Source organism: Ruditapes philippinarum, unplaced genomic scaffold, assembly GCF_026571515.1.
Source record: "Ruditapes philippinarum isolate M1 unplaced genomic scaffold, ASM2657151v2 ctg608_1_1_1_1, whole genome shotgun sequence".
In the NCBI taxonomy this organism is placed as follows: domain Eukaryota; kingdom Metazoa; phylum Mollusca; class Bivalvia; order Venerida; family Veneridae; genus Ruditapes; species Ruditapes philippinarum.
In genome coordinates, this window is record NW_026859254.1 from 86,784 (window position 1) to 113,136 (window position 26,353).

At 33.6% G+C, this 26,353-nt stretch overlaps 2 protein-coding genes across 2 annotated transcripts in view; one reads left to right on the forward strand and one right to left on the reverse strand.

Moving 5' to 3' along the window:
• LOC132755817 (deleted in malignant brain tumors 1 protein-like) overlaps positions 1-805 on the reverse strand; it is a 39,519-nt gene extending 38,714 nt beyond the window's left edge. The window contains exon 1 of the mRNA XM_060746733.1: positions 767-805. Coding sequence (XP_060602716.1) covers positions 767-790 — 24 coding nt within the window. The 5' untranslated portion in view covers positions 791-805. The remainder of the gene's footprint in view (positions 1-766) is intronic.
• Positions 806-4,336: 3,531 nt separating this feature from the next.
• Positions 4,337-25,830, forward strand: LOC132755837 (deleted in malignant brain tumors 1 protein-like). Its single transcript, XM_060746767.1, has 24 exons — positions 4,337-4,384; positions 5,915-5,963; positions 6,420-6,558; positions 8,036-8,205; positions 8,636-8,792; positions 9,298-9,467; positions 10,235-10,391; positions 10,677-10,831; positions 11,582-11,738; positions 12,321-12,487; positions 13,826-13,982; positions 14,760-14,932; positions 16,260-16,401; positions 16,622-16,809; positions 17,178-17,328; positions 17,744-17,910; positions 18,601-18,745; positions 19,323-19,474; positions 20,680-20,846; positions 21,822-21,963; positions 22,400-22,602; positions 23,693-23,785; positions 24,811-24,994; positions 25,697-25,830. The coding sequence occupies exons 1-24, from the start codon at positions 4,352-4,354 to the stop codon at positions 25,828-25,830; spliced, it is 3,552 nt and encodes a 1,183-aa protein (XP_060602750.1). The 5' UTR covers positions 4,337-4,351.
• Positions 25,831-26,353: the final 523 nt, after the last annotated feature.

The following is a 26,353-nucleotide window of genomic DNA, read 5'->3' on the forward strand; positions in this document are numbered from 1 at the left end:
TATCTAGACTTATTAAATGAATGAAACAAATCCCGTTCTCATTTACAAGTGAATAAACGACAAAACCCCACACCCAAAATCAAATAGACTGGATAAAACACAACAGTTGAATTTTATAGAGAGGCTTAAACCCCACACTTTTATAGAGTGGACATAACTCTACACCTTAAAATTTTATAGTGTGAACATAGCCTAACACTATTTATAACTAATTTGTATAGATTTTGATGGACAATATAATAACACTCAAAATGATTCACGAAATATATATACGGGTTTTAAAAGAATGTTAATTTCTTTATCAGTATTTGCAAATTAAAATATTGACTTCGGAAAAGGAAAATACATTATATGTGTTTAGAACAATAATTCGACTGCAATACAGACCTGGTATAACGTGCTTTTTTGCGAAGGGCGGCCGTTGTATATAACAAAAAGCCCTGGTCCCCGTTAGAATTAAAAATACGTTACTGAGTTTAGAAGATATATGATAAAAGGAATTATTAATAAAGGTATTTTATCAAAGGTATTTTATCATGCCTTAAATGGCTAGCGCCTGAGATAATATGTGTCTGATTCAGGCTATGTTATCCCGTACATCCTTGTCAGCGACCAATATCAAATTGTATCGTGATATCTAAATATTCAGTTCTATAAAGGTTTGTAATATCAACTTCAGTATCATATGTCAATAATCATTTATTAACTAGCATTTTGATATAATTTTTACATTTTAAAATAAATATTATATGATTTGATTACTTACAAACAGTTTTCCCAAAGGAGCCATCTTATCGGTAAAATGTATGACGTTCTCTGTTAGTGCGCAGGCAAGTAGGGCGCAATTTCTTATCATTTGACCTGAGCAGTACCATCGAATGGAAGATTTGCTTTTTCAAAATTATAGTGTAATTGAACAGATAGCGATATATTGCTAGTAAGTTATTCATTTATATAATTATATATTAAAACATATTTTTTAAAAAGTTTTAATATATTCATGCCTACTATGATAATACATACATGTCGTTTATACATTTTGAAATAATACACTTAAATGCGTGTTAGCTTATATCGAACTTTTTTTATAATTCATACTAAATATAAAATAAATAACTTTTATCACATACCATTGCTGCTTTTGCGACTCCCTAAAAACAGTATTGCCACGTCGTACATACTCGTATATTTTGATTGGACGTCATTTGCGCTATACAACCACAGCGTAAAGACGTGCTAAATGGTAGCGTTATACTATAAATAAAAGAAGTGATTCTGTTTTATTACGAACAGTTCTAATTTTGGGGATGTGATGAGTAGAATATTATATACGTGTAGCTTCATCACCAAATCTATTGAATTCAGCATACACCTCAATCTAGTCTAAAAAGTATATTTATTATGAAAAGCAACAGCATAATTCTCTTTCAAAAATGGGGCCATTAGTACTGCTGAGATATTTTTAATTTACTTTGAATAAGTTAAGATAAGAAAAAGCAAAATCAAAAAACCTGTGAACTCTTGTCACGTGAATTGCTGCACAAATAATTTATATTTGGTAGATTATTTGCTTACTAGTTAAATTGCACATTAAACAAAATATTATAGCGGTAACATATAGCAAATATTCCGGCTAAAGGCCGTCTAAAATTAGTTTGATTTTCTGTAAAGTTTGCCATAACAGACTTCATGAATTTCATTGATCATTTAAAAATAACAAACTGAAACCTTGGAAACACATTGGCCATTCTAAAATAAGTAAAATAATATAAAGGATCTTTCTGAAATGGTGGTGGTGTTGGTGTTGGTAGTTTTCACTCCGGATCGTGACAGTAAACCACACTGAATTTATCAGACCACCGTTCAGCAACCGCATCGTTACTAGACAGGCTATCAAGCAGTCAAGCAGTTTACCAGTACTAGCCTTCACTTTCGAAAGGAACTGATAACTTCTGTACACTGCGAATGACCGTAGAAAGGATTTCATGATCAATCACAACTAAAGTGACCTGCACCTGAATCGAACCCGTTCCACAGTCCAACGAACGCACAACCTATTTAGCTAACAGGACGACTTTCTGAATTTGTATACGCGCCTTATTTTAATTAATCTTAAGTTCCGGAAAGGAAGTTCTTCCTTATGTGTTTCAGATTTTTAAGTTCTCTTGCCGTTCTAGTTAAGTCTCTTAGATATTTAAGTCCTCCCACACATAATTTTACATAGCTTTTAAAATATCATTATTGGGTTATAAGTTTTGTTCTTAATAACGAGACCACCAATAACGTTAACGTTAAATTCATGCTTATGAAAATGTCGAAAAACGTAAAAAGTGATTTATCCGGCATTCTCCGTAATTTATGAACTATTCAGGTGATATAAAGTTTATAATTTTCAAATACGTTTTGCATAACATAGCATAATCTTTTTTCTCTCAATACATGTATACATGCAAATATGCACAGTAACAAATTTTTATATAACCACCAACAATTAAGTGGTTTGTAAATTGTAATTGTTTTACATTACACAGTTTGGTAACTTTTTAAGTGTCTTTCGGTATTTCCTTCGGTGTTGCAAATCATCGGCAAAACGATCACACTTGTTTTGATTTAAGTAAACGTAATTTGTTTCAGAAATTCTCTCTAGATATAAATGACAGTCAGAGTTATACATATTGCTAAATAAATTCTGTTTTAACCTTAACCAACATTCATAATCTTAAAGCTACCTGACCTCTATGGGATATACAAGGGGTACTGGTAAAAATATACGGGGTCATAGTAAAGGGTGTTATGACAATATTTTGGCGGATAAATTAACAAATGAGAATCCTTCTTTTATTCATTTCATCACTGTGTATGTCCCAGGAAGTCAAGCTGAAATCAGATAGTCTTCGTCTAATATTAAATAGTTTATTAATTGAAATAATACAGTCCGACCTCATCAATATGAATGCAGTAAGAATTTATATTAGTTTTGTACATATTTAAAATAAGTTTATCATCGGTTTACATGACGATTTCCTTGTGGTCAGTTAAGTAGTCTTACTGCAATGCTTTCCCGCTAATAAAATTCTAACATCGGCCAATATCGTAATAAATCGGTCATTTCTGGAATGTTATTTTTTTCACAATCTTCGGTATTCAATAATTTTAGCCATTTGTAAGCGGAATTTAGTATAAAGCGATTAAAGGATAAGTGACTATAAATAATCTAATGCCCAAGATTTTGAAAAAAAATAACGTTCTGGAAATAACCGATTTGCTACGATATTGGCCGATGTTAGAATCTTTAAGGCGGAAAGCATTACAGTAAGACTACCTTAACTCAGGTCAGGTCATTGTCTGCAAATAACGTCAATTTGATTGTGTACAATTTTTCAAAATTGATTAAACTTAAAGTATGTCAAATTATTTAGTACGTGTAAAAGACACGATTGTTTCATGACAAACAGCAGATGTAGGTATCTCATACCTTATCTAATTCTGGTTCTTTCGGTTTCTATTAAAGGTATGAAATAATTTGAACTAATTTAAACTAATGTGAACATTCCAACTTTAGCCAGATTACCGATATAGGCATTGCGTCACTTCTTTAAGATTTTGATAATTATTTTGCAATACTTGTTTGAAAAATTAAAATAAAAAAATGAAATGAATAGAAAATGAATAAATAAAACTCTGATTCTTTTGCACGAATATTGTGTCCCAGGGTGAGAACAATGTGTAGGCTGACAGGAACTCGAACCCTGGACCATCGAAATACCGTTCCACGACTATACCGACTGAGCTTTACGGCCGCTTGCACATCTTCTCCTTTAAATATTGAGATGATCTGAACCGTTTTAGTAGGATTTTATATGTCAGTCTAAGTGTTGTTTTTTATTATTATTATTTTTATTTTATTTTGGGCAAAGCCAATTATTGTATCATGCAGGATGTTGACACCAATAATGTTAGAGCATTTTATACTTTCGTATAACCAGAAATTAGGGTTTTCTTTTAAAATTTCCATTTCTTTATTATTGTTGTTGACAAAAATCATGACACATTTTGTATGAGCTCAATACCTAGTTATAAATGCCTTTGGTAAGTTTTTAAGCATAAATGTTTTTTCTGTCAATATTTACTATCTATGATGGTATTTTTTATTCTTATACTTCTTTCCCGTTAACTTATTTGTTTTTGAGATACACTACAGTTAACAATTCTAATTATGTTATTTTTATTCATTGTTTTTTGTTTCGTTTTTGTTCTGGGTATACACATCACGATGTAAAAGTGTTAGTAATTGTTTATTCCTTTATTTATAATTGCATGGCTATACATAACTTTATTCTATTTCTAGGATATGAACCTATTGCTGTATCTGGCACGCTTTTTGGCGAGTATATATTACAGACACTTACTGTTGCTATAAATACTCTTTAACTTCCCTCGTGGGATACCCACGGTCGAACCATACAATATCTATCAGTACATGCTAATCAACCGCGGGTATCCGGCGAGGTTTTACTTCAAACTTGTGCATAAAACTGAACATAACACACGAGAAAGTGAACATTTAACACAAATAAAATGAATATGAAATGTATTAATTGAACATATAAACGTAATGAATATAAATTGAACATACACATAGACATAATGAGATGATATAAATACAAATTACCTTTCAATAATTTATTAATTTGTATCGACCGAATAAATATTTCACGAACAGACCAGAACCAAATAGAACAATTATTATCTTTCTCAGTTGAAACCTAGTTACACGAGTATAAAAATATACCCGTGTACAGTGCTCCAATATATGTATGTAAACATCCATATTATATGTTATTTTGGTTTTGGAGTGATATATGTGGCAGGTAATATATCCACATATATCACTCCAAAACCAAAATAATAATTTTATCACCCTTCCCCTGCCGAGTTTAGACGATTTTTAAAAAAAAATCATTGCTGTTTCAAATGAAACGTCGATATAAGATTCCCTTTAGGGTACCTCTTCATCACAACATGACGTCACATAAATACATGACGTATTTTCCCCGTACCTAACGAATGTAAACAAGAACAGTTGAAGAACTATTGAACGCACTTTTTTATAATTAATATCAAGCTTTCACAAGGTCATATTTGTTTTCAATACTGATAGGAATATGTATCATTACTCTACTTTGGTAAATATTTATCATTTGACAGTTAAAAAGTGCTTGTAAATCGGAATTTACACCGCGTAAAATCGAACCGTACGCGCATCTTCTCAGCGCATGTTGTTTACAACGATGGGTATCCAACGGGGAAATTTAGTGTGTATATTACCCGTCTGGCTCGGTTATATCAATTTCTTTCGGGTGATCAATATCCAATCAAAAAGGCGGAAAAAATCTGGAAGGGTAATAAAGACTTATTCTGGAATAACTGCAAATCAAACATATTTTGGACTTTTCTGGTCCGAACAGACTTTTGCATACAAATGTTATCCGGAATTTGGCAAATGTGGGTTTTCCCCAGCCTATTAAAAACAAAAACAACTTTTACCGTTAACTTCACGATACACTACCCGTCGAAACAGATTAGTCAACCTGTTGCGCTCATTTACAAAGCTGTAACTGTAAAAGTTTGTTTGTACCTATGGATTAGCTGGGAAAACCCAAAATATTCTTAATTCTGGAGTTAGTCTATTAAAAAATAAGTGCAACAGATTGACTAATCTTTTGTCAATGGGAGTGCATCATTAAGCTATAACGGTAAAAGTTTGTCTGTAGCGTGCGATTATCTCGGAAAACCCCACATTTGCCAAGATTCGGATAACATCTATTTGTACATGTACCAGGAATGTGTTCATTTTTTTGTAGTTTTAGTGATTTTTTTCAAAGTAAATGAATTTTTATTTCTGTTTTGACAGGCTTTAATAGTCAGTATCCCTCCCATTATTTCCCAGAATGTAACAAGAGGTAAGATATTTGCTTTATTTAATTGTAGATTCTTAAAGGTACTGATTGATCAGTTGATAAGTAAGATACATAAAAACCTCAAAGTAAAAATATTCACTGATTTGCACTTTTGTAATTTAATCATTAGATTAAAACAAATGTATCTTGATCGCAACATCTACGTGTGTGTAAGTGCCGTTTTGATATTGAATGTAACACATTTCCACACCTATTGAGATATATTTTTGTTTATTTCCTGACCTTCCCAGTAGACCTAGGCGACCATGCTTATATTAACTAACATGGTCGCACAAGGCAGTATTTGACAGGAGATAAGGAAACATTTGCCAGTTGGTCACATCTTGCTTATAGACATATTGAAATATGTTGTAAAAGATGCATGTAAACAAATACTACAAAGTTCTTGTCAATAATGTGATGGTTATAATAGTTTAAATATATTGTCTTTCCGAACAGTAAAACTTATTGGTGGATACTTTCCATGGGAAGGTACGGTACAAGTTTATCATGACGGTGTCTGGGGGACGGTGTGTCATCGCAACTTTGATGCAAATGAGGCCTATGTCATATGTAATATGCTTGGATACGGCCGTGTGTAAGTATAAATAGCTCTCTGAAAAAAGATAATTAAAAAAGTCCACGAAATCTAGATGCATTGAAACCTAAATTTTAGTTTGTAATTAATTTTGCTCTAGAATATATCTCAACTTAATACAAATATTAAAATATTTATATTCTGATATTCATACATGAACTTTTGTTTTTAAGTTTTGTATCTAAATGTCTCACAAGCAGAAAAGGGATATTTAAGACATACCATGTAATGAGTATTTTACAATTAAATTAGTGAACATGAATATAGTAATTAGATCTACATTGTTGTGTATATCGTTATGAAAACCTATCGCGAATAAAGTCATGAAAACTCAAATTGTGTAAATAGCAATATGAAGCGCCTTGTCAAAAACTAGTTTTAGATTTTCAAAAGGATCAAGATATAACGTTACATATCTAATAGACCCTAGATTTAAATGTGATGCTAAGCTAATACTTTGTATATCATATATTTAACGCAGCATGCTTCCAGATTCATGATAATTTTAATGAAAATTTTGAAAATGTATTTTAAAGTAAAAAAGCGTGAAGTGAACAATAAAAGTAATTAAAATATTGCATACGGGACTTACAATTCACGAAAACTACCAACAAAAAGAAGTCAAAATATGTAGAAGTAGCCCTTACTGCGTTAGTCACGCAATAAAAATGTTGTAAAATACAGCTAAACCGTCATATATCGCGCATAACATGTAGACTATTACTTGAATCTTCAATCTCACTTACTCACTCACTCACTCACTCACTCACTCACTCACTCACTCACTCACTCACTCTCACTCACTCTCACTCACTCACTCACTCATGTTACAGAATACACAGAACGGATACGGTATTTTGGTCAAACATAGGCTAAGAAATTAAACATGTTAACAAATAGTAATTTAATGCTAGGAGTTGAATACTGAATTAATACCAATATTGATTAAAAGTCAAATTTAAGTTAATTTACATATATATAACAGTTTAAACAGTACATTACTTTTATACTTTTATTATGGTTGTAGAAATCGAAAGTACAAAATGTCTGTTTACATTTATCTGGATTTGGTTTTAATTGAACACCAACGAGCATTTATAAATTGATTTTGATTTTCAGACATATGTTCAAATATATACATTCGTTATAAATTATCAAAGATTACACGCTCTGTTTTGTTTATATCTAAAACCACATGTTAGAACTATTTTCAATCCGCATTAAGTCCGAGGTTATTATTGATAATAGCCGAGGATGTTCCGATTGCATAAATAGTATTAAATGAATTATTGACGGCTGACCTACACGGACAAATTGAAAATGGTGCAAAGCTCGGATTTATCGATCTTGCTTATTGGCTGCATTTGCAAATGCAAGCAATCATCCATATCCCTTGAAACATGCTTTGGCAGAACTTAACATTGAACAGAAAGCTTGCTTCGTCAGAAAAGTATTTATCAAGAATCATATATTACAGTGGCTCGGTTGTAAGAAGTGCTCATTTTGGACAAGGATCTGGTCCAATCTGGTTAGACCTACTTGGATGCGGCAGCCTTGAAACCAATATAGATCAATGTAGTAAATACCAAAACAGATGGGGCGCACACAATACTTGTAGCCATGCTTTAGATGCCGGTGTAATATGCGGTAAAGTAACATAATTACAAAAAAGCTACAAATTCGCAATGCGCCAGTTATAAATACTACCATATGTATACATGGTATTCATGTTTTTCATCAGTCACTAATGTTTAGACTACGAACATGTTTAAACGTCAGTAAGGATATGGATTGGGAATATTTTAAATGTTAAGGGGTCCTTAATTTTATCACCTTAGTGCTGTAACGGAATAGGTTCTTTTAAATGTAAGAGGAGTTAATCAGTCATTGCACTAAGGTGTCGTAATGTTTGGTAATGTTTATGCCTTCGAATGTTGTATTTCCTGAGAAACCTTTTAATAAATTTGTTTCGTTCATAAAAAATAGAAAGACAACCAAAAGGAGGAAAGAAAAAGAAGAAACAGAAACAAACAGAAAACAACATGTATATTTTGTCCCAACACAATTATAATTTCAGACACTATATCCATGGAAGTTAGACTGATAGGTGGACGTGGAAACTTTGAAGGCACAGTTGACATCAATTACGGTAGACAATGGGGTACAATATGTGACAGAGGATTCACAGATCACGACGCAACAGTTATTTGTAAAATGGCGGGCTTTGATAGAGGGTTGTTAAATGTTGTTGTTTAGACTTTGTGTAAAAAACAATTAAAATACTCTGGTATCTTAATAGTTACCGATGCTTGCATGCCAATAAATCTTAAAAGTATTTACATAATTGAAGTCAATATTTATGATAATTTCTAATGACAATTTGCATGTCCTTACCGGGGAGAAGGGTGAATCCCATATGGATCTTAAAATTCAGCATCGGGTAGAAATTATATGTGACTTTCCGCTGATCCAGATGTGCACACTAACACCGTATGTGAAAGAGTAAAATTAGTCAATCGCAATTCACTCTCGTGTTTGTGGGAGTAAACCTTTCCTGCATAGATCAGTCTGAATCTCGCGTGTTAAAAATGACGTCATTTCAATGACTTTATGAATCCATGCTTAGGAAGAAATCTCTGTTTTCGGTATAACTGAATTTGTGAATGTAATGCACATCTATAAAAGAACTGTGATAATGATTTGTCTCAGATGAAACTTAATCACCTTTTATATTTATAGTGTTGCGGTCAGAGGTGCAAAGTTTGGAGAACTCGACTACGGTAGAATATGGGCAGAAAATTTGGGCTGCCAGGGATCTGAGCCAAGTATCAAACAGTGCAGCCGTTATTCTTCAGCGTTTGGCTCATCTTCAACATGTGATCATTCGATGGATGCTGGAGTAGTTTGTGGTACTTAGAATATTAACATTTTTATTTCCATGTCCTTTTTTATTTTGAAGAGGGTGAGATGCAGATTCAAAAGTGTTCTTGACCGGCAGAATAAAGGTGACATATGATGAATGGTGCTTGTGACATGGGAGTTTGAGCACTAGTTTGTGTACTACATTGATAACTGCAATTATTTTAATCTCAATGTCATTATACATTGCTTGCAATGAGAACAAAACAATCATTGATTCCAAGGTTTGTCAAGTACGGTGTATTTCAAATGAATACAACACATGATGACTCGGCTTTGCCAATAACATTTTTAATTTTTGGTCACTTTTCATCTTGAACCTCGGTACTTGTCACAAGGAAGTCCTTAATTGCATTGCAAGACACTTTTACTATGGTTTCTTTAATATGAAAAATTCTTCTTTGATCTCAAGGTTAAGACAAGCAGTTAAAACAATGACACAGTAAGTTACATCAAAACACCCGTATGACCTCTTTTTGGTGCTCCTGACATTTAAAATTTGATAACATACAAATCTGGAGTCAACTAAGAACAAGTCGTATTCGTTATACAAGGAGAATGAGATAGTCTTAACATCACCTTAAAATTAACAAAAGACAAATCCTAAGCCAAATCAAAACAAGACGTATGTATTTAACACAAATAATTTCAGGTGAAACCTGACATATCTCCTTAGAATTAACAAAATGACAAATATCAATCAGATGACGAACATATCTCTTACACAAATCAGTGATAACATCTTTACAATTTACAGATCACACTCCTGTGCGACTTGTTGGCGGTCAATACCCATCTGAAGGACGGTTGGAAGTGTATCATAATGGAGCTTGGGGAACAGTTTGTAAAACTGGATTTGATGTTTCAACTGACGGTGTAGCTTTCTGTGAAATGCTCGGATATAATTATACCAAGTTTGTACACCTAAGGCTCTTATTATTATGTTTGAACTTTTCATTAAATCGTCAAGTAAAAAAAACACTTTAATTAATTGCATTGTCTGTGTAGAATTGCTTTTTAATTCATCTTCAACGTTTACTAGATTTATACAGTTTTGGTCTCTGAACTTTGCTGTTGAACATAATGTTTAATGACTTTTTATTCGAAGGCTCGCTATGAAATACCACGTGACCATACGACCTCTTTCTACCTGCATAAGTAACACAATATTTATTGCCTGTTTTTATTTATTTGCAAAGCACACCAGTGGTGTACAATGTCACTGCTGGAACTGGACCAATCTGGTTAAGTAACGTTGATTGCACTATCCATACAGTGGACTTAGAATATTGCGCCCATGATGGTTGGGAGAACACAACCTGTAATCATGACATGGATGTTGGCCTCCGATGCCGTAAGTTAATCACCGTTTTGACTGGACGTATCTAACGTCGATTTTCATTGGATAATTGCGGCGTTTTATGACTGCACGTTCGTATCGTTGTTTTTCAATTGAATATATCTATGTTTCATTGACTGCACGTTTGTAACGGTTATTTAATTGGATAATTGCGTCGTTCATAAAAACTATACAGACGGCTGTTATTCATTTATGTAACATGTTAATGCAGTATGATTCATTCACTATAAATACATTTGATCAAGTTAATAAGTATTATTGTACATATATACACACAATACAATTTACCAACATACATCGCAAAATCATACTGAGAAATGCTGTTCCTGTCTTGGTTAAGAGCCTAAGGTAGCCATAAAACCTTGTCCGTTGGTTGTTGACGCGTATTTGATATTCTCTTTGGAGGGTCTCAGGAAACGGACTCGAAAGTGAATAATATAAGTTGCAAGAACTTGTTTCGCAATTGAGCTTAAATAAATATATCTCAACCATCCTTTGAATAATGTTGCTCAAAAATATAAGCTCTAGCACCTACGGTTTTAGAGGAGAAGATTATGAAAGTTTTATGTACACATTTAGCATGGAGGAAGGTAGTCTAGTACTGGTGTAACACTCCAGGAACGATGGGTAGGAAACTCCCCGCCTATATGACTGAAATACTGTTGGGAACAGGCGTAAAATGAAACAAACAAACAAAAACATTTAATGTATACATGACTTTTAATGTTTTTGTTGTTTTTGAAGGGCATACTAATCTTCAACTGAGAGGTGGTTCCGGTGCATGGGAGGGTAGTGTTGAGTTTCTTCTAGACAACACAAACACGTGGACTTCGGTCTGTGACTCAGATTTTGGCGAGAGTGAAGCCAAAGCGGTTTGTAAAATGTTGGGATACATTGGCAGGTGCGTTATATGAGCTTTTCATATACATTTCCAAAAACGGTGTAAAAATATTATTCTAACCTCTTTTCTTCTATTGTTTTCTATTACAAATCGTTAAACTGTTATCCAAAAGGACTGACACAGTCATTGGTTGCTTGTCTGTTTGGAAGAGAAAGCCTGCAATTAGGATCGCTGCGTCGTTGTCATCGTTGTCGTCGTGTAAAACATTAATGTAGCCACAGTATTCAAACATTTTAATTGTTATCAATATAAAACTTACAATACTTTCTTGTCATGACAATGGGCAGTTATTAGACAAGGTGCATATTTTTTGAAACAATATTTTTGGAGTTATGCCCCTTTTAAACTTAGACAATTTAACAGACGAGCGTCCACCACATTTGGTACTTTTGTTCTACTCTGAAATTATACTACAAAACTGAGGTTTATCACATTAAATTAGTGAACACGACCCTTCATTTGCTTTGTATGAATACGTTGGTTATCTAGAATTAAACATATTAATCTGCATTTACTATAGACTTTTGTTACATTTTTTCTATTTTCTTCGTAACCATAGTCACGAATATTCTTTCATTCAAGCGATGTCCACCATGCTGAATACGCAGCCGGATATTTTACCTCCAGCTACCAGCCTTCTATCGGGAATCTTACGTGTACCGGAAACGAGACAGACATTAGACATTGTTCGGCTGTTTACAAAACCAACGCATCTTGCACACAACATACTGCCGCTAGTATTAAATGCAGTAAGTGTGCAGAGTTGCAACATCATTTGAATATATAACATGTATCACAATTGCCATGAACAAATGTTGTTGAAATACTGCTAAAGCGTTGACAGTAGCTTGCAGTTCTGTTTTTGCTGTTCTAGACGTTTTTAGGGTCTCTGTTTTATCTATTCTAGCATACCCGTGAGGTCACGCTTTTCAGTAAGTTATTTTAGTATAGAAATAACTCTTATAGAAAATACTTTTGGCGTCAATGTTAACATTTCACTATTTTAAAATGTTCAGGAATTTCAAATTCAAAACCTACATGAATAATAAACCGCGGTCTTTTTGGAAAAAGAGTGGGGTTTTTTCTAATGCAACAGATGTGTATATGTATTAGGACCTTAGTTGTAGAGAGCTGAAACTGTGTAATTAAAAAAAAATCAGAATCCAAAACGGCAAATTTGAAAATGTTGCAGGTTAGGTTGTTATTGAGAATTTTCATTGACGATAAAAACTAGAAAGTGCAAGCTGTCGTCCACGCCTCCTAGCACCGGCTTATGCAGAATTCAAAAATGCTTAAATTTTGAATTTAGAGACATTCGCAGATGTGTTCATAGGACGGTTATCATCAAGTCTTCAGTGAAACTCTTGCCATTCCACGAAATGGCTAAAAATAAAAGAATATGTGTTTCCTTAACGAGATAACAATGGGTGTAACTAAATGAAACAGAAGGAGATGAGGGATTATGAAGCCTGCATATCACAGATAAGTTGTCAAAAGAGAAATTGTATCATCGATTGGGGACCTTTCTGTTGAAAATGTGCCAGAGTTAAATCGTATACATATACATGCACAGTGCGTTAACTGGAGTGCAGGTAATAGTTACCCGCACTCCAGAGCATGCCCATTGATTGGCTCATTTTTGCTGGGGTTTACATATTGTGACGGCAGAGAAAGGGAAAGCGACAGAAAAATCATATTCAGATGTTCTTTCATTGGTTCCTGTTTGCCGCGGTTTCATATTGTGACGACAGGGAACGTGTTTTTATGTTTGACTATGATACAAAAGAGAAAGATCATCAATACACTCGGCAATCTGAATAATACTCGCCCCCTCGTACAAATCAGATGGCCTCGTGTTTTGATGCTCTTACTATTACTTGTATTAGCCTGCTGCATATCCTAAGGGTGAGTATCCAGTATTCAAGTAGGAATACTGGTACCATCCAACTACAAAAAGTTCAAATAGACCTACGGAAATAAAAATACCGGATTGAGAAACATGAACACACAATAATAATGTCTTGCTTAACGATTGTGAAGGATCGAAAATATGAAATTAATGTACGAAAGTCTTCTTTTTCTTGTAGGAAGTATTAATGTGCGGCTGGTTGACGGACCACACAGTAGTGCTGGTAGAGTAGAGGTCCAACATAACGGACAATGGGGAACGGTGTGTGACAGCCAATGGGATGACGAAGATGCCACTGTTATTTGTAAAATGTTATCTGCCTATCCATACGAAGGGTGAAACATGTCTTCTTGTTCAAACATAGATAAAATTCAATATATACGAGTACAATGTATAATTATACATGTATATATTTTAACAGATTTTACATTATTTATACCAGAGTCTTTCAAATAGAGTTCTATTTCACATAATTTGTTAATACGAAGTAGCAGAGAGATGTTAAGGCTTTAACGTGTCTATGGACATTGTTCTATTGATTCGGATCCCGCCAGGGATTTTAAATTCTTTCATAAAAGCATCTATCCAGTTTGCTTACGAACGAGGTGACCGCTTGTGACTGAAGTAATGCACGGAGAGGCAACTGATATATTTCCCCACAAGTAAAGCTAGAAAGCAAGGAAGTCGCCATGTGACATTGAAAAGGTGTCGTTGTGACTAACCAGGAAAATACCCCAACCAAAACTAAAACAAAAAACACAAAAAAATATTGCCAAAACCTTTGAAAGCATATATACTTATTATAGAATTCTCAGCAACTGTTTGCATTTTCCGCTTTTGTTGTTTTTTGTGTTTTTTTTTCCGTTGTTTTGTTAAGTAGTTCATATTAAGACATAAGCCCTCCTTTTATTTCTACAGTGGTATTGCAATGGAAATGAATGAATTGACAACAGCTATAACAGTAAATTATTAAAATATACATGTTAACATATAAAGTATAAAACCGATTATTCCACATCGCTGTCAGTTAATATGTATCGATAACGTTTTCATATATTTCGTGATATGTTTGCCTTTTATGACAACGTTTATGGATAGTTTTATATTTTCAGTCAAGTGTTCGGTAAAGCTGTGAAATCGTCGTATTATGGAGGTGGTACAGGCCCTGTATGGTTGGCTGATGTAAGGTGTAGAGGGACTGAACATGATATTAAAGATTGCGTAAAGAGCTGGGCAGGCGGAGTCAACTGTGATCACACAAACGACGCTGGAGTCATCTGTAAATGTAAGGACTATAATTATATCATCCCTTAGGCATTCAATAGTTTTACAAAGAATGTGAGGACAGTAATTTTATCATCACTAAAACATTTAATAGTAATACAAAGAATGTTATCTCAAACCTAAATACTAATATTTCAAACGACTCGTCGAGGATAGTGACATTAATTGCGTAATTTGTGAAGTAAATTGATACAACAGACCTAAAAATGACATAGTTTTTATTAACGACCTTTAAAACCCAACAAAAATTATATACATGATTTCAAGAACCTTTTTTACTGGCAACGAAAACTGATAAAATTTTAAAAAGCGTTAGCAATTTTAAATAAGTTTAAAAAAATTAAAAAATTAGGTTTAACTAAACGATTTTTTTGCTCTTATGTGATATCATTGCTTCAGTTAGCAATGTGTTTTATCTATTTTAATTGAAAATCTGTCATTATGATATCATTAAGTTTCAAAGTATAATCTCCTAATTTGTCTTACCTCTGTCGCTAAAATTTATGTAAATTTCAAACCACAATATCGCAGTTTGTCTTTCCTAGGTCGCTAATATTTATGTAGATTTTAAAGCACATTCTCATAATTTGTCTTACCTCTTTTACTAATACAGTGTATTTATGTAAACTTCAAAGGACAATACCTTAATTTCTTTTTACCCTGTCCCTATTATATCATTAAGCTTCAAAGCACAATCTCTTAATTTATCTTACCTCTGTCAGTAAGATATCAGTTAGCTTAAAAGGACAATCTTTTAATTATTTTTACCTTTGTCACTAAAATATCATTTAATCCAAAGCACAATCTCTTAATTGATCTTACCCCTGTCACTAAGCTTTAAAGCACAATTTCTTACTCGTTTACCACTATCCTTCTGATATTATTAACCTTCAAAGCACAATTTCTTAATTCACTAAGATATCAATATGCTTGAGTAAACACTCTCTTATTATAACCTCTGTCACTGTGATGTCAATACACTCCTTAAAGCTGGGTCTTAAGTTGTTTTTCATCTTTCAATGATCTATATAGCAAGTTGCTTCAGGAAAAAATCTTTTAAATATTCAAATATCAATAACCTTCAGTTATCTATCAACTAATCTATAATGTTCATTAGTCTCTTATAGCTGATTGGATTAGTACATTGTAACTGGCTGTGAAACTGGTATTTACTGGTTAGTTATCTGGGAAAGTACGATTGGTGGATGGACCGCCGAACTTTGACCATAAAATGTATTAAAATGGGTGTAGAAACCACAGAAAACAAAACACAAAACGTATTTGTTCTTACCTTGATTACATTAGTTTTACTTTATTCCATGACAAAGATGCGTACGACAAACGTCTTGCAAATGGAAGAGATCAATCACAGGGTCGTGTTGAATACCTTCACACATCTTGGAGTACGTACTGTAGCCGAGGTTGGAAAGTAAACGACGGGAAAGTTATTTGTCGTGAAGTGGGATATTGGTAAGTGAAAATAAAAAAGCAAAGAACATATCTTATGGGTAATTTTTATATATTTATGTTTGGATATTGGCGATACTGATATAACTATGGTAAAATGTAAATAAATTAGAAAGAAAAAAAAGATACGCCAAACGTAAACGGAACGTCGATCCATTCTCTAAACGGGCGTCAAATTTAAGTACCTATTATGGTTTTCTCAGTAATATTACGTGTTCTTTAGGAATGTTGAACCGGTCATGCGTTACAATGCTTCGTACGGGAACGGCCTCAGCGGCAACTATGATCTTCGTCCGGAGTGTGATGGTAGTGAGGGAAGCTTCGAGATGTGCCGATTTGGCAAACAATTCGCGACAGCAACTTGTCCACAAGCAGAAAATGTTGGAGTGGAATGCCGTCCACAAGCTGCAGGTCTGGTAACTGAAAAGAAGAAGTTTAACAAATTAGATAACCTTAAAACTGCTGATTTTTTGTAATGAATATTACTGCTACACTCTGGATAAAAAAGGTGTTTTGGCCTGTTAATGATTTTGTGTCGCTAGTTACACAGAAGCAGATACATGTTAACATGTAGCCATATCTTAAAGGAATCGAGCTTTGGTCGTTTTATTGGCCTGTTAATAATTTTAATATTTTGTGTCTCCTGCACAGTAGCAACGGCATGCAAATGACTTTCTGATATCAGACGTCACGTGTTCACAGATCGCTCTTGTTAATTGTTTTAGAACTATTCTTATCTATTTCACCATTAAAGTTGTTTAAACCAAACATCGTTTTAGATAGAACAAATGTCCGATTGGTAGATGGAGAAGGTCCATGGCGTGGACGGTTGGAAATCTTGACCAATCATACATGGGGCAGCGTTTGTTATGATTTCTGGAATAAAACAAACGCCCTGAAAGCTTGTGAAACTTTAGGATTCAAATACCTGTAAGAGGCAATTTCATTTATAACTTACAAAATTTATTTCTTTATCATGTAAGGAGAGATGCACAATCTTACATATAATTTTATGCTACTTATATAACAAAGTCATCGCGCTTAATAGGATATTACATAATAATGTTACATTTCGATGAGCACGACATTATCGTTGTGTAAGTGATCTTTTCTTGTTGGGTGGTTCCGGTATTCCTACTAGAATACTGTGAGAGCACCCATGTCCGCTTTTTCTTTTTTGTCTTAGTCGTCTAACAGATATCCAGCAAATCAATCTCAAAACACAAAAAAATATCCTGTAAGTTGACTAACTAAATTGCATCTTTTATACAGAAAATGATTTTATATGAACATACATACCTCATCATTTTACAAATACAAGCTCAACTTAACTATTATATTTTAGGAGTTCTGACGCGTCAAGTTTTAGTACTAAAAGAGGACTCACGCCAATGCATTATAAGTCATTTAACTGTGACGCATCAGATAAGAACATAGGTTTGTGTAAAACGAATTTTAACATCAGTGAGTGTGAGAGGAGGAATTCAAACGCAGTGGGTGTCGATTGTTCAGGTTGGTTTTGTAATTATTTTTCGTTTGGCTTATGGTCCTTATATCTCCTTTTGTTAGTTTCAGCCCGCGCTTTAAGAGCATGTTAGATTTCTTAACTGAAAATGTAACCGCCTCCGTGGTCGAGGGGTTAGAGTCGATGACTTCTAATCCAGTTACCTCTCCGGCGTGGGTTCGATTCCCGGGAGATGCTTTGGTAGTTTAGCGCGGGGGAAGGTAGTCTAGTACTGGTGTAACTCTCCAAGAACGATGGTTAGGAAACTACCCGCCTATATGACTGAGATACTGTTGGGAAAAGGCGTAAAATGAAACAAACAAACAAACAAAACAAACAAACGTTACTGAAAAAGTAGCGCTAATTGTAAAATAATTTGTCTTAAAGTAGCAAAATGTAAACAAAGTAGAATTTTGACTTCCATACAAAAATACTTAATCACTGTAATTGTACTAATTGTTAAAGTGCAAAAGAACACAAAGATGATTAATATTATTTGCAAAGTCACACCAAAAATGAACAGCTTTTGAGAAAAAAGCGGTTCTGAGATATAATGGACCTTCAATTTTCATACAATAGAGGCAAGTTTACATAGAACAAAGGAAGGGTTTCAATTTTATTTTGATTTTAAACATACCACTGATGATAAAATAATGAAATAATGACGCCGGCAACATTGTTTCGAATCATACTTTCAGGTGGAATAACACTATCTTTAGAGCAGAAATATTCTGGTCTGGTCAACATTCAGAAGGCATCAAATGCTTCCGTAAACTGGACAGTTTGCTACAATACAGTTAACGTTGACGTTGCCAAGACCATTTGCGCCATGGTTGGATACAAGTATGTGACGGTTTCCCTGAAATATGTGATTTTTTCATGCTTTTACATCGGTGCTTGAACATTTGCTACCAGAAATTGTGCACCATTATCTTCTTCAAAATTTGCAGAAAGTTTCTCCTTCAAGAAATTAATGATTTGGACTATCCAAGCTGAAATGCATCTCCAATACAGTCACACTGCCTTTTCATTTCGCACATTTTACGTAGGGGCATAACTCATAATGAACATGATAAACTGTCTTAATATAATGAAGTGTACTATTTTAAGCACAGTTGGACCTATATTTAGCATGGTTGTTGGTTCTATCTTTAGCACGGTTTGTACTATTTTTAGCACGGTTTGTACTATTTTTAGCAAGGTTTGAACTACTTTTTGCATGGTTTGTACTATTTAAAGCACGGTTATTTTTAGCATTGTTTGTTCTATTTTTAGCACAGTTTATACTATTTTTAGCACGGTTTTTACTATATTTAGCAAGGTTTGTACTACTTTTTGCATGGTTTGTACTATTTTAAGCACGGTTGTACTATTTTAGCAAGGTTTGTACTATTTTTAACACGGTTTGTACTATTTTTAGCAACACGGTACCAGTCGTCACGGCGGTATCATCAAGCAAAAGTGCTTTGTTCACAAATGTTTCTTGTGGCGGTTGGGAGACACACTTGTTACAATGTACGACACAAAGAAACGGGCCACCGTGTGGACAGAAAGCTGCCGTGCAGTGTCTAAGTAAATATAACACGATTAAGCTTGTCATCCCACCAACATAGCTTTACTCATTCTAGCAATAATTTCTCGAATATTCCGCTGACCATCACCTTGCATTACTTATAATCCGTTTTTATGACGCATGACGCCAGTCATATACTTGCAGCTACTGTAAAAAGAAATACTTTCCCCTGAAATGGAACTCTAAGCGCGTTTATAAATACGATCGAAAAATACGTAAAAGTTGACTGATTCAAATATACGGAACAATTTCTGAATAATTACAGGCAAAATAATGACATTTTTACGAAACTGATTCAAAAATATAGAATACATTGTAATTAGACATAGACGCCGAGTCAATATCAACTTCCGGTTGGCTCCCGTTTCACGATAATCTTTCCCCGAAGCCAAATTGTTAATCCCTAACTTCGATTTTAAGCAAATTTATGTTCTCCGACGAGTCGATTCGATTGAGATATCGTATGAAACATAAAATGACTGTATTTTTAAACGAAAACATAGTATTTAGAAGTGTTAAGTGCATTATTCGACCGAAAGTGTGCAGATGTGTAAAAAAATAGTATTATGTGGGTCTATTGCAAAAGATCTCGCCTTATTTTATAATATATTTTGATAAGATGCTTTATTCAATGGCACGTCCTGTTATATATATCCGAGAAACAAAAAGCTTTTAGCATACTTAATATTAGAGATTTCTCAACATATTGGATAGTTACTAGAGTATGCATCTTAGTTCCTCGTTATTGCTCCATCATTGTTCATCCATTTCTTCTTTCCCTTTTCTTTGATCTTTTTTCCCTTTATTATTCAGTGTAAATCTGTTTGCCATATTCTCCTCTTTGCTTCATTTTTAATTCATTTTTTTTCTCTATTTCTTTCTTTTTACTGCTTGTTCTTACATATGTTGCATTGTAAAATACGTGGCTTTTATGTAAATGTCTTTGAATATTTCCAAATAACCGTTGTGTATGATAATGCCATGAACTGTGCTAATGTAAATTATTATAACTTGGAGAGGACATTCATAAGCTTTATAGCTTTCTGCCCAATCCCAAAATGTATTTTTGTAAATATTGTTCACATGTTAAATATTATGTTGAATAAATATTTTTAAACAAATGGCACTGTAAAAAGAAATGCTTTAGAGGTGTTTCCTTGCTAGTCTATAAAAGCAGAGGTATTGTATCAATAAATTTTTTCAGGCTGTATACGAACGTTAAGCACGGAAAACGGGACCGTGAAATCTAACGGATATCCGTCCTATCCATCCAACACGGATTGCTTGATTATAATTGAAAAACATGGCACTACACCACTAAAACTAGATTTTAAGGACTTTCAAGTGGCGGGCGATGGTGACTTTGTTGAGGTAGGTGATACACATGTGTTCTCCTTATGCTACAAAATTAATCGAGTTAATTTTTTGCCGGGTTGCATAGTGCAAACCCGGGTTATAGTATGATGAATTGTCGGGCGGCGGGCGGGCGGGCGGGCGGGCAAAATACTTTCGTAACAGTTTTCTCAGCAACTACTTATCACAGCCTCTTTATATTTGGTATACAGCATGAACACGTGGTCCCATATTGTGGGATTCGATTTCAGGTCTGTTGCTGATCCACTTCCTGTTTACCCACTTAGTTAAATTTTCGACATTAATGGTCAATGGTAGGAAATTTTCGTAACAGTTTTCTCAGCAACTTCTCATCACAGCCTTTTGATATTTGGCATACAGCATTGACACGTAGATCCATATCCTGGTATCCAATTTCAGGTCTATTGCTCATCCCCATCCTGTTTACCAACTTAGTTAAATTTTCGACATTGATGATCAGTGGCAAATTTCTTTCGTAACATCACAGCATCATGATATTTGGTATACAAATGCAACCCGGTCTTTTCTGTCTTTGACCCATTTTTGTCAAATTCAAATAAAAGAAATACTAAAACAAAACCACAATAAAACCTCTAAGTTGACAAAATGTCACTTGCTAGAAAACTTTTTATATTTTTTAATTTCTTAAAAGGTGATCAAGAGTAGAGATTAAAAATGAATGTATTGCTAAAACGCATTTCTTTTAAGATAACGGGGCCCTCATTTGCATACGTGGGAGCAGCCATATTGGTAATTGTTTATTTAAATTACATTAATGACGTCACAGTGGAAAATACCCTTTTGCACAACAAATATGAAAACTGCCGAAAGAATGCGAGTGGTTTCGGGTTTTTTTTACTAAAACTTGATCGTTATTTATCAATTCATGTAGGGTTAGTTATTCTTTGATTGCCTTATTGTGATAACTTTCTTGTTTTAGTTAATGTTACTTTATTGATCTACCAATTCTAGGTCAAAGACGGAAATGGGAAACAACTGGGTTACTACACAACCAACGAACACATCCCATTCTTAGTTTCTAAAGAGGGATTCTATATTAGACTAAAATCTAACGCCAATGGCAACGCAAGGGGCTTTAACGCAACATGGAGTCGTAAGATGTTACTATTAAAAAACTATTTTGATCATTTACTATTTACTTTAAGCTGATTGAAAAAAAAATTTAATAGAAAACTGTAAGACAGAAGACGTATTTACATGTTGCATAGTAACAATTTCTATTAAATAGGATTGGTACAAAATTACAATTAATTAGATATCATCTTGCATATTCAGATAAGTAGTTTTAGTAAGATTATTTTGTATTTTAGGTTTCTTTATAAATCATGGCATACATATTATTGTAAGATACCTGCAGACTCTGATTTTAACATTTGTTTTCATGGGTAAATTCAATAATAATGAATCGGTAAGGCAGCGCTACAGTGTTCTAGGGGTACCGGTTCGAGTCCCGGTCAGGATGCACATCTTTCTCATCCTGTGACAGAAACAAAAAAAACTGTTCATTCATTTTTCTATCAAACTTTTAGCTCTACGTATAATTGACGCCGTGCGCATGGGTTGTGAGTCCAAGGGTTGGAACGTGGCTGTCAACATGACCATCTTGCGTACACTATACCCGGATACCGGTGTGTCCCAGATCAAACTCTCCGAGCAAGACTGCACGGGTAAAGTGGTGGGAGACCTTGTTCTGTTTAAACAGAGTTATGCAAAATGTTCGACAACCTCAAAGGTAAGGCATATTTGTTTCTGTTTAAAAAATAGAGAGATTTTAGTAAAATATTTGTATTCATTAATAAATGTAATGTTTTTATCATATACAATTAAGCTATTTATGTAAATACATGCGTTTTAAGTCTTAAGACAAATAAAAGTACGGGCGTTTGAAACCAAATTTTTGATAGTTTCCATAGATAATTATCTAATTTTAAACTATGTTATACATTCCATAGTTAGTGTAAATGTTAAAGCGTTTAATAAAACATAATAGTACGGAACGGTATTTCCTCATGAATTATGTTCAACATTTTCCCTCGCACCAACAAATATAGAATGTCGTCATCATCCCCGTCATCATGATGATAATGAATGATGATTGTAATGAAAATGATATTGATAATGATGACGATGATGATTGCGATGATGATGACTATGATGATACCTTTAATGATGATGATATATAATGATTATGATGATGATAGTAATTATGATGACGATGACGATACTTATAATGATGACAATGCTGATGACGATAATAATGTTGATAATAATGATTAAAATGGCAATGATGATGGTGACGATGTTGATTATGGTGTTGATACCAATAAAGATGATGACAATGACGAAGACGATGATTATGATGATTATTATTATTATTTTGATGATGATGTTGATGATTATAAAAATACGATGAATATGACATTATGATATATGAAAGATGATATAAGGTGAAAAATTATGTTATAAATATTGATATTCATAAAATAAATGCAATATGCACGTGCAACTTTTGTATTATAAAAATGAACGCCGGCATGAGAAAACGACCCTTAACGTCACAAACTATTTTTTAATTGACATATTGCACCGTGTATATAACACAGGAATTGTGCAAAAGAAACGCAGAATTGTGCAATTCAGTGGCTGAAACAAGTACCGCGATTAGTAAAAGGAGCAATATTTGTTTAACATTTCATGGGTAACTAAGCTTTTTATATTATTAAGGTCAATGACGAAGTAAACGTCTTTTGACGGCATTTTTACGTTCATGCGTTAAGGGTTACTTTCTTAGGCCTGTGTTTGATTATTATATATAATTCCAGTCAACTGGAGACACGTTGATATATGATAACCAGCTAGTATATCCGGAGTCAAGAACACCTTTCCCAATTATTGTCCACGGATACCGATGGAGGGTAAATATATTCTCATTATTTTTAACTGAAATAATGTTTTGTGTAATATTAGGAATTATCATTGCAAAATAAAGTAATTGTACAAAATCTATTCTTTGCATCTTAAAAATAAGATATTTTGAATTCTCGGTGTACACGTCATTAGTTTTCCAAAAGACTTCCAAACAAAGATGATTTATGATATTTTAATCTTATAAAAAGAAGGGCGAAAAATGTATGGTTATTTGGGTTGATTTTGCGTATCTTATTGAAAGTATCATATTAACTGTACTGATGCTAAACAACCTCTTACTCGTATTGTATTGTAACATCATATTTGTATTGTTTTATGACTTCCTATTCGTATGGTTTTGTGACTTCCTTTTCGTATTGTATTGTATGTTCCTGTTCGTATTTTATTACGACTTCATATCTGTATTTTAATGTAACTTCTTATTTGTATTATATTGTAACTTCGTATGCTATTTGTATTTTAACTTAGATTCTTTCATATCATATTGCATCGCTAATTCAATTCGTTGAAACTGAAACGTAAAGATCGTATTATATTGTAAATTCATATAAGTATTGAAGTTAAACTACATACACGTATTGTGCTGTAACTTCATTTCCGTATTGTATTGTAATTTCTTAGTCGTATTGTATTGAACTGGAATATTCATATTGCATTGCTACTTCATATTCTTATGGTATTTTAACTTCATATCAGAATTTTACTGACAATTTATATTCGTTTTATATTGTTCAAATTCGTAATGTGATGCAAATTAGTATTCGATTTAAGTTTTGTATAGTAAATTTCTACATGTATTATTTTGAAAATTCAAATCCGTATTGTATTGTTACTTCATATTCGTATTGTATATCTTAATATGTATTGTATTTTTAATTTATGAATTGTGTACGTGTTGTTTTGTTACTCCGTATATGGTTCCATATCTTCATATAATCATTACTCGTATATTGCAAAAAAGCAAACAAACGAACTAAAACAAATCCCCACATTATTTTCGTTTTTACACTAGGTTGATCTAGAATGTGACGTTTCAAGAGTAGAAGAAGTGTCAACAAACTTTCATCCGAACAGAACTATTATCAATGAAAACCAACATGTTAGTTCATCATCACATTACAAATCGGATGTGAAGTTTTTTACAGACGGGACATTCTACAAACAGATCTTCGGGAACCCTATTTCACTTAAAACTGGTATGTTCTTCAGTTTTTCTTTTTTAATTTATATATTTAGATGTGTACGAATTTAATTGTTCTTGAACACGGGCGTAATGGTCCTGTTTGTAACCCTTTATGATAACAACAAGAACAACAACAACAAGAACAATAACAACAATATCAGCTTCAATGTATTTCGAGTGTTATCATTGATTCAACGACTAAAATTAGTGATGTTTTAGTCTCTTGAGCCAGACCTCCGGAGTGAAGTGTTTTATGAGTCAATGGATTTTAAAACTTTAAAGTATTACAACCAAATATTGCAGCAGCCGGTGCTACCGGGCGTCATTGATGTAACACTTGATATTGTCTAAAAGGAAAAACAAATAGAGTCTGCAAATTTAATATTTTCATTTTTTGTTTTCAATGCCCTTCAGGAACATACCCTTTGTTAGATTTAATGCACAAGGTTTTAATATATGAGCCACGCCATGACAAAAACCAACATAATGGGTTTGCGACCAGCATGAATCCAGATCAGCCTGCGCCTTCGCGCAGTCTGATCAGGATCCATGCTGTTCGCTATCAGTTTCTCTACTTGTTATAAGGTTTGTAAGCGAACAGCATGGATCCTGACCAGACTGCGCGGATTATGTTGGTTTTGTCATGGCGCGGCTCATATTTCTTTGTTTTACTTGTAATATACAAGTGATTATCTGAGTTCTTTGTTTTATACAGGCGACAATGTGTACGTTGCTGTAACCATGAACTCTGACGATGTGCAGGTGAAGATGCGACTTCATACATGTTACACAAAACCTGATCCTAATGCTGATGCAAGACTGACGTATCCTTTAATACAAAACGGGTAAGACTGTTTAAATTTCTACGAATCGTAATCAGAATGTGCTTCATAAAAGGTCGTCTGAACTCTTTTTGAATTCTTTGTGATAACAACAGTTTCATGAACCAACATAATTTATCAAGACGTGCTTAACTACTATTTTCCTCTTCAGTTGTTATGATTAATCACATACAGTAACACCTGTGTTAAAGACCACACCAAATAAAGACCACCGTTTAGATAAAGGCCATTCTTTGACCAAACTTTCAATTTTATTAAAGATTAGGAATGAATAGAATAGCCAATAACTTTCCCAAAATAAAGACCTACACTATTAATAATGAGCCGGAAAATTTGGTCTTTTTTTTCGTCCACAGGTTTATCTGTTTTTTTATGGACCATTAATCCGATTCTAATTGTATTTTTGTTTTTGTACAGTCCATATTTTTCAGACTTGTGTGGTAGAAACCCGAAAATCATATTCTTTCCACAAGGAAAACACACGAGACCCGATTTCGTCCCTTGGCATTTTGAATTTTCCCCAAAAGAGT

Coding starts and splice junctions, on each gene's coding strand:
- LOC132755837 (XM_060746767.1), top strand. CDS start 4,352: ATGAACCTATTGCTGTATCTGGCACGCTTTTTG. Junction 5,964..6,419: donor TTCCCAGAATGTAACAAGAG/GTAAGATATTTG, acceptor CTTTCCGAACAG/TAAAACTTATTGGTGGATAC. Junction 14,933..16,259: donor CGCTGGAGTCATCTGTAAAT/GTAAGGACTATA, acceptor TCCATGACAAAG/ATGCGTACGACAAACGTCTT.